Source organism: Solanum tuberosum, unplaced genomic scaffold (genome assembly GCF_000226075.1).
Source record: "Solanum tuberosum cultivar DM 1-3 516 R44 unplaced genomic scaffold, SolTub_3.0 scf00367, whole genome shotgun sequence".
Taxonomy (NCBI): domain Eukaryota; kingdom Viridiplantae; phylum Streptophyta; class Magnoliopsida; order Solanales; family Solanaceae; genus Solanum; species Solanum tuberosum.
The window spans coordinates 587,735-596,984 of record NW_006239293.1 but is presented as its reverse complement, the minus strand read 5'-3'; the positions used below and the strand labels follow the sequence as shown (position 1 = coordinate 596,984).

Here is a 9,250-nt window from a genome sequence, read left to right as displayed (position 1 = left end):
GTTATTCATCATTTGATATTCAGCTTGTGTTTGGTATGAAAAAAAAATCGAAAAATATTTTCTAAAAAAATAAACAAATTCGTTATTTTTTTTTTAGGTCAGTACAAAAAAGGGATGTAGTAGGGTGTGGGATGATGAGGATGACAGTTATGGGAGTGGCGAAGAAGAGGTGTGTTGGAAGGTTAGAGGGTTAAAGGATACAATCAACGTGGAATACTATTTATGAAATTTAACTATTTATGAAATTTATTTTCTCTACTTCGACTAATAAGGTAACTTAATAAATTTATGACCAACTGAACATGAATTTTTTTTTTAGAATATTGCTAAACACACCCTTGATCACTTGATGGATACTTTCAATCAACTAACAAACAGGCTCTTAAGTTTTGTACCTTTTTTTTTGGCTTAAAAAGATTTTCTTTAATATACAGTTAATAAGGTAGCTAGTAATACTACAGATATTTAATAAAAAGCAGTAGAAAGGGTAAAACTTAACCGCACCGGGTGTATACACCCGGTGCGGGTATGTTTTTTCCCAGTAGAACACAAGGGAGGAGCCCGTACCTGCATAATTTTTAAAAAAAACTAAGGCTTTAACCCACACTACCCCGCCCCATTGCCATCCCTACTTGACGGGTTAAGATGGGTTGAACAAATAAATGAATTAATGCCCAAACCTTGTCCAAAGTTCATTTGGATCAAGATGGACTTGATCAAAACAAGATAAATAATAGGTTGTAGCCCAACTTGACCCTAATGATGCAAACCAAGTTGCATTAAGACCTTTCAGAAGGAGCCAAGCTCGAGACCTACAAGCTCTTCAACGATTATTCATAAAGAGGGACGCGCTTGAGCACACCTTAATATCACGTCGGGGGCTCAATGTTATGGTCATTGGGTTAGAAGACGAAAGGAGGACAAAGAAGCGGGATGTGCTCAAAGCTGTATTCTTAGTTCTGTACAATACCATTGACCTTCACTGTTATCATATGGACTAACTGAACCTATTTGCACACTTTAACCTCAAATATGTCATTTCATCCTACTGTATCTTTGATAACATATCAAATCACATCAAAACAAACCAAACTCAGAAATTAATGCAACCATTAGGAAAGGAAATAAGACAAGTATGCAAAACTAATAACCTCTTTACATGGTCTCCTAAACTAAAACTATGGTAACCGGACAACCATAAACTTACTGAACAACTTCTAATCCTAGTTCTAAGTTCATCCATCTCTGTACAAAAGGGAAGATGCAAGTCTCCAAGCAAATGCTGCAATACTGCTATGCTCGTCGCCTCTATTGCTCCCTTTAACACTAAAGTAAAAAGCCAAGAATGAATTGCCGCCCAGCTTTAAAAGCCAAGAAATGAAACAATACCTGTAAACTCTCTTGTACATACTCGAGCTTCGTTGCAGTGCAAGAGCTAGTTTAGACATGAACGTATCTCCAATTACTTGCCAGAAAAAACTCCTTCCCTGCTTTCAGCAGACTGGTACTCATCTTTCGATTCTTGAAAGGTACTTTGATTGCCATAACTGCTACCATTCGAATAAGACTGCTGAAGCTCGGCCAACCTTCCATTTTCATGCCTCTTTTGAATATCAGCAGCATTGAACTGCAAAGGTTCAGAACCCGATGAACTCACAGAACCAGTACCCTTAGAAGCATCTGTCTTTTTGGCAAAACGTCCTCCTGAGGCCCTTACCCTCCTCAGTGCATGCTGATGTCGAGACTCGTGAAGATATGGCTGTAACACAAGGAAAGGAGGGTGTGTCAAAAACTTTGAAAATACAGCAGATCATCAAACTTCAGAAATGACTACTAATGGTATCACATTATATACGACATGAGGGACCTACTAAAATAACAAATATCAAGCCTGAATGTTGTGCCTCCATTCCTCCCAATCTTCTGACTTCCTGATAGTTATAGCAAGGGATACAAGTAAAAGTATTTGTGCGAAACTAATGGGACAAGACTTCCCTGCAATGAACTAAAACTCATGCAAGAGCTGGAATAAGAAAGTGGAGGGGAACGACAGCCAATAGTGAGCAAAAGTATTGCATATTAGATTTTATATTATTATTTTAAAAAACCAGTGCAATAAGGTGTAGTGGGTTGGATTAAGGGGCACTAACTGCTATACACTATTTATTTTGCTTGAAGTAGAGAAAATCATCAGTTCTTACACCCCCCTCTGCTAAAATATAAAATTCTTCATAATGCAGAGTTCCCTTACAAGCCCACTGCCCAACCAGTCAGATAATATGGAAATCCATTCAGGCATAAGATAAATCTGCCTCAGCACCAATTGGAATAGGTACAAGCACTTGGCCAAAGTTCCATATATCTCCAGAAGACTGATTTCATGTAGTAAGTTCTCGTAAAAAGGTGGCAAACGAATTACGGACAATGAGGAGAAGAAGATTGAAAGAGTGACCCCATGAGAGGGCACAAACTAACCTTTCTACCCTTTATCTGCTTCTTTTCAAGTTCTGCTTTAGCACGTGACTGTCTTCGCTGCAGGATCCTTCGATACTGCTTAGCATTTACATAAACTGGTTCTTGAGCCATTTCTTGTGGCAAGGGCATCCTTGCATAGTGCATATCAAGTACATGAGGAGGAACCTGAATAGTGCAACAGCTGGTAAGGACTTCTAAAGAAAATCTCACCATAGATTAGAGCTAAGACTAAATAATCTGGCTAATGAGCATGTTGAGTTTCCCCACCAACCAGATAATACCTTAGCACAACTGACATCATGATATCTTTCCATATCATGTTTCAGTTGTTTTTATATGTTCTATTTTGTTCTTTTAATAAACATGGAGCAGAAGGAATATTGGAGAATTCATTTTGCAAGCCTCAATATGTTGAGCAATGTAAAAACAGGTCATAATGCACACTAGAGCTTTTTTGTACAGAATGCTTAATATGGACCAATTGTTTCGCAAGGATCAAGCTAGAGGCCTCTAGTTCCAATGAGATTCAGGTTTCTATACTGAAAACGAGAGGGGGCCATTTATAACAATGATTTTCATATGAAATTTCACGTCTATTAATTAGGATGAACTGTAGTCCTGTAAAGAAGTGCTATATAGATTATAGTTGACCAAGTTGTTGACTTAAATATGGTATCAAAACCTTCCCACCCAAAAACCAAGAGATCCAAACTCCCTTTTTACTAGCAATGAGTTGTAAACGTTCTCTCTTCTTTTTTAGATTCCCCTTCTGCCCAATAGCACAAGCTCCCTTTATTAAACCATTTCCGGCAGCTAATGCCACTAGAAATTCTTAGATTTCTTATATTATGATATTGAACTTGGGTAAATCTATCTCAATTGCTCTGGTTGTAACTTTAATTGAAGCCACTCAAATGACGGTGTCCACAATATCCAATAATTGTGCTGGAATTGTGCATCCGTAGCACCATTAAGGTGATATACAACTTTGGACCAAAAAACTTCCAGAAGAAATAGGTCATCCCAGTCTTCCTGAACAATAATGGTGAAAGTAATATACTTCAAAATATATTACAAGCTCCTGGAAGCAAGTAGTGTCAAGAAGGTGAGTGTTTCTAAAGCATCACTTAAGTGGCAAGAAGCTAGTAGAGGCTCAAGAGAGGACCAAGACAAATCTGATTTCACACTTTTCAAGCACTGATGTGTTTTGGTCCAGAAAGATATTATACTAAAGTCACACACATTAGCAGCACGATCAACATTATTGAACGAAACATGAGGTAACCTCTCTCTTTTAAGAGCTTAGATAAAAGATTTTAATACACAAATCAAAGAATGAAAATTTGACTTAAAATAATTAAATACGTGTATACCAAAGGCTGGCCAAAGGCTGTCATCATCCCGCCATAGTATGGATCAACATATGGGTTTGGAGCACAAGCCTGGTAGCCAATCAAACAGAATCACTTCCACATGAGTCCTAAGACATTATCAATGAAGTAACTCACCAAAAATCATAATTGTAACAGATCTCAAAACCCATAAAAATGGTCAAACATACAATAGAGTGCCCAACAAGTTCAAGCTGCTGGGGCTGTGCTAGGCTTCCATCAAGTCTTGGAGGTATGGCTGGAGCAGCTGGCTGAAAATTCTGATCCGCTTTCCCATAACTCCCATCTGATCTTGAAAATAGATCTCATCAGTCCCAGTCACATAATCCATACATTAAGGAATTAGTTGCGCACCTAATGTAAGTGGATAAAAAGTAACCTTTCTCTACAAGTTTGAACTATGCAGGGTGCATTTTTTTCTTCATCTCAGAAATTTTAGGATTCAGTAACATTGATAGGAGTTTCAGTACAGCATGAAAAATGTGTAAATATGGTATAGACATACAATACCATATATGCATAAAAAAAAACAAGTTATAGGGTTGGGATCCCCTCCAGTAAAGATCAATGCAGTCTTTGATTAATAACATTTTTCTGTCTACAAATTAAAGGTTTGGATTGTAATCCTCTTTTTTATTCTCTCTCATTATCACCCACTTCCCAACATTAATTTACATTCATCTTTATGTACAATTCTCTTCTAGTCTTAAGTTTTCCCAATGAACATAACGACGGAGTCTCACTATATCTGGCTGCCGGAATTTGGTTTCAGTGGCAGAGCCGCAGAGGCTACCTCACCTTCCAAAGCTTTTTTTTTTCAATTTAAAAAAAAAAAACATCTATAAAATAGATGAAAGATCAAACCAAATCCTTAGCATCTCACTATCCACATACATACAAAAATTGCTTTTGCGCAATGAAGTTGAAGCTGGTATGATAAGAAAGAGGACTCAGTTGCAAATGGGTTTAGGGCAGTGAAATTCTAGGGAAGAAAGAACAAAACTTTTCTGAAATCGCAGCGAAATAATATAAATAGAAATTGGAGGTAAGCAATGGTACTGGAATTGCAGTAAAACCTGCACTTTTAGAGAGACGGAATGACATATTTAGTAAAAGAAAAACAGGATTCGGAAATTGATGACGGTGGAATATGGAATTGCAACGTAAGCCTATAATTTATAGATAGACACGTGTCCTAAATCAAAGATTCCATTGATCATTACCGGAGGGGATCCAAGGGGCTATAGTAACCCAGTTTCAATTATTTTTTTGTTAGAACCCATTTATACTGGAGGGGATCCAAAGGGCCACACTAACTCAGTTTTCAATTTTTATTTTTATTTTGCTCACACACATTTTTATTAGTATGTCAAATAAGCTTTAGTTTTAAGTTGTGGTAAAAGGTGGAGGATTTGTGGCTTAGGTCGCAGGTTCAAGCCCCACACTATGCAAAGCAAAGCCCGGTATTTAAGTGGAGAAGGGTAGAGGGGCGGGCCCATCATCCACCGAGTTTAGAAGGCTGTGATTGGTCCAAAGGGCGGGTCATAGACGGATTTCTCGGTTATCAAAAAAAAAAAAAATTGTGGTAAAAAACTGGCAGATTCTTTTGTTCTTCTAGATCTTGCTATAACAAAAAAGGAACTCTACATGTGGCTTACACTTACTTATGACCCTATCAAATAAATAAGGTGTTCCATCACATTTTAGATGCTCAATCCATCTGCAACTAGCTAGAAACCCCTAACATCCACCCTTCACAGTTATTCGTTACTCCCACCAGGAAAAAGCAAGGAAATGCTAGTCTCCCTACTCGGTTTCTTCAAACTTCCTGCCAACCTACAGAACTCTTTGTCTAAATTCAAAAGGAGTAGCTTCATAAATCTATGTTTGCTTGATGGAAGCAGAAAAAAACGGTTTTTGTTCTTCATAATATGTGATAGTTTCTATAAATCAGGTACCCATCTTCTCCTTAATCCTTCTTTGGAAAAAGCAAGGAAATGCTAGTCTCCCTACTCGGTTTCTTCAAACTTCCTGCCAACCTACAGAACTCTTTGTCTAAATTCAAAAGGAGTAGCTTCATAAATCTATGTTTGCTTGATGGAAGCAGAAAAAAACGGTTTTTGTTCTTCATAATATGTGATAGTTTCTATAAATCAGGTACCCATCTTCTCCTTAATCCTTCTTTGGAAAAAGCAAGGAAATGCTAGTCTCCCTACTCGGTTTCTTCAAACTTCCTGCCAACCTACAGAACTCTTTGTCTAAATTCAAAAGGAGTAGCTTCATAAATCTATGTTTGCTTGATGGAAGCAGAAAAAAACGGTTTTTGTTCTTCATAATATGTGATAGTTTCTATAAATCAGGTACCCATCTTCTCCTTAATCCTTCTTTGGAAAAAGCAAGGAAATGCTAGTCTCCCTACTCGGTTTCTTCAAACTTCCTGCCAACCTACAGAACTCTTCTTCTTCTTCTTCTTCTTCTTCTCATTCTCTGTTTCACCTTCATTGATCAATGAACCCCCACTGAATGTTGATTGAATCTGCTACGAAATTCCCTAGATGTACTGTGTCAACATGATACTGGTCGCCAAAGAAAATTGAAGACTCCATGCAACAGAGGATGGTTTACACAATTAATGAATTTACGGTCATGAGTAACTGGTGTGTGAAAGCTGGCCCGAACACCCGTCATCAATTTTTTTTTTATTATTTGTTACATATTATATTATATTATATTATATTATGCTCACACATTTATTAATGGTTTCCCGGTGCTTGTACCCATACTCTGATCCATCACCCTCAAATACTATAATGACGAATCCGATTCTATATCTTCACCCATATCAATTGCTTGCAACCAAGCAACATAGGTTTTCCTATGGGAGAGTTTAATCTTTTAACCAACTTATATTTGATTGCTTGTGCTATAAATCACTAAGAAAAAGACATAAAGACTCCACAAGGAAGTGTATTTTCAGGCACTTCCCTTACCTGGAAACCATGTGATACCAAAGTAATAATAAGATCAATAACATATTTTACTAGATGCAGTTAGCAAAAAAAAATGTTTTCAAAAAAGTTAAAAGGTCAGTGAAATGCTTGTCATGTGCACCAACATATTTAACATGTATAGTACTATCAATGAGATTGCTCTTCAAAAAATGGATTAAGCAAATACAATTTGGGCAGACAACAAAGGACTATTACTTGGTACTTCTCACAAAAGGTAAAAAAGCCAGACTGTCTCTCTCTATCAATGATCATGATTATTTTATCATTAGCAACATTAAAAATTGAAGATGTACCTGCATGCAAAGGTACGATACTTTGCGATTTTTCAGGAGCATCATCATCTTCCTCATTGATTCCACCATCAGACTGTGATTGGCCATCCACAGATTGTTCCAATGATGATGAATCTGATGCATTTTCCCGCATCAACCCAGGGGAAACAGGATTATAAACAGCACTATTCCACCAAGGTTCAGGATATACAGTGGAACGTGGAACATTATATGCATTGGTTTCCTCCCGATTTGTGCTTTTGGAATTTGATGGCATACTGCTGTAGTTTTACTCAGAGAGTTCCACAATACGAGTGTCCTAATTGCAAAGATGAAGTAACCAGTTCAGGGAATTTATTTAAAGAGGACCACCTCCATATGCATTATGCAGTTCTAGCTACTGAAAACCACACATGCAGATGTCTTCTAAATCGACACTTAAATGGAGGATACATGGGATTCACTGACTAGCGTTTAACAATCATGGCCTTCATTTTCACTTGAAGAGAACACTTTGACCTTTTCAAATCTACTGTAAATTAGGTATGTAAATTACTAGAACTACGAGGAATCTTGGCAGACTTCACACGATTGACAATAGAAGGAAAAAGACATCATTTTATCTTGACTATGGTTCTTATTTTTTGAACTAGTGGTGTTGGCACCACTTGCTCACACATCGACTATTACACGAGTACTTACTACCTTCCACCAATGTAGCTACTAAGTAAAACCTACCCACCACCAAGACTTAGGTAAATAAGAAAAAGTCACCTGGCATGTTTCGTCTCGTCTCTGTTTAGACTTGAAACGTCTCCATAATTTTCATCTCATTTCAATGACTCTCTCAGATACCTTAATCCTGGAAAATTCACCCAAGGGAAAATAAAAAATAAAATCGCCGGTCCTCCCGGCAAACCCCACCTCAGCTCCAAAGACAATATTGTTAAGAGGTTCATTTGAGGAGCGTTTAGACCTTGAAGCTATGTGAATATCAAACTGGGCACTCATCTCACTTGAGCAGCACTTTTTAGTGCAGGTTTGATTCACTAAGGTGTGCCTCATCATCAGCAAACCCTACCTAGAAAATAGTGGTACTAGACAATCTATATCTTGGCAAAGTAACATAAATTGTCAAAGTAATAGTTTTGAACTTACTTTGCATGCTTTATTTGACATATTTCACTTATTTAGTTACTTTTTCTTGCATTACATGTTCGTGCTTGTGCGTTTATGGAATTTTTTTTTCATTGCCCATATCTTTATTAAACACTCTTTAATTGCAATTAAAGCCCCAACGAGCTTTTGCCACTTTCTATGCTTTTTGCTTTTGACAGCACTGCTTGCAACTAGTAAAGAATTAGTAACCCCTATTGATAGAATTATCACATGTCTCAACTTGTCACAACAAATCACACATCCTCTCAACCTCATCTCAAAATTCAAGAATTGTCTACACTCAATAATAAGAGAAACTAATCAAACGAGAATTCGTGCCCTCGTAGAAGCTTTCATATAGAGCTTCTTCATGCACAATATCTATCAAAGAGCAATTATAATTATTCTTTATTCCAACTATAGTAATTCAAGATTGAAACACCCAATATCCCCAACAGATCATGAGCACAAGTGGATTAGAAAAACCCAAACCCACAACTTCTAACACCAATCCCATAATCAAATACATAAAGATATTGCCTTTTTCAAGAATTCAGAAATATCCATTTAATCAAAGAGGGAATACAGAAACAACATCATATCAAAAACACATAAAGATTGTAACTTTTCAAGAAATAAGAGTTGCCCTATTTTCAAGAACAACAACAACAAAGATAAAACATGGATTTCAACAGAAACACATAAAGATTGTATCTTTTTGAAGAAAATCCAATACCCATTTCGTGAAAAAGCTGAAATCATGATAATTTGAAGAAAATAGGAAATACCCAATTCAAGAAACTTACCTGCACGTAGGAGGAATGAGAGAGGAGAGAAGTGAGGAGTGATTAGTGATTGGTAATAGACACAAGCCCTAGAATTTTGGGTAGAAAAAAAGGGGAAAATTGAGTAGTCAATGAGCTTTTTGACAAAATTATTATTA

The 9,250-nt window shown here is 36.9% G+C and overlaps 1 protein-coding gene across 4 annotated transcripts; it reads right to left on the bottom strand.

Moving 5' to 3' along the window:
- Nucleotides 1-1,010: 1,010 nt before the first annotated feature.
- Nucleotides 1,011-9,250, bottom strand: LOC102600754 (nuclear transcription factor Y subunit A-1). 4 transcript variants are annotated; one of them, XR_368444.2, is made up of 7 exons: nucleotides 9,114-9,250; nucleotides 7,171-7,468; nucleotides 4,037-4,152; nucleotides 3,849-3,917; nucleotides 2,476-2,640; nucleotides 1,390-1,759; nucleotides 1,011-1,326 (listed from the first exon to the last, which is right to left on the bottom strand). XR_368444.2 is itself a non-coding variant. In XM_006361694.2 (6 exons), the coding sequence occupies exons 2-6, from the start codon at nucleotides 7,424-7,426 to the stop codon at nucleotides 1,463-1,465; spliced, it is 903 nt and encodes a 300-aa protein (XP_006361756.1). In that variant the 5' UTR covers nucleotides 7,427-7,468; nucleotides 9,114-9,250; the 3' UTR covers nucleotides 1,011-1,462. The 4 variants fall into 4 exon arrangements, 2 of the variants coding, with proteins under 2 accessions (XP_006361756.1, XP_006361757.1); XR_368445.2 differs by having other exon boundaries at nucleotides 1,412-1,759; XM_006361694.2 differs by having other exon boundaries at nucleotides 1,011-1,759.

Bases quoted from the DNA above. Each gene is read 5' to 3' on its own strand.
- LOC102600754 (XM_006361694.2), bottom strand. From the start codon at position 7,426: ATGCCATCAAATTCCAAAAGCACAAATCGGGAGGAAACCAATGCATAT. The intron at 4,153-7,170 runs GTACATCTTCAA...TTTCAAGATCAG, and splicing joins TATCGTACCTTTGCATGCAG to ATGGGAGTTATGGGAAAGCG. The intron at 3,918-4,036 runs GTATGTTTGACC...ATTGGCTACCAG, and splicing joins AACTTGTTGGGCACTCTATT to GCTTGTGCTCCAAACCCATA.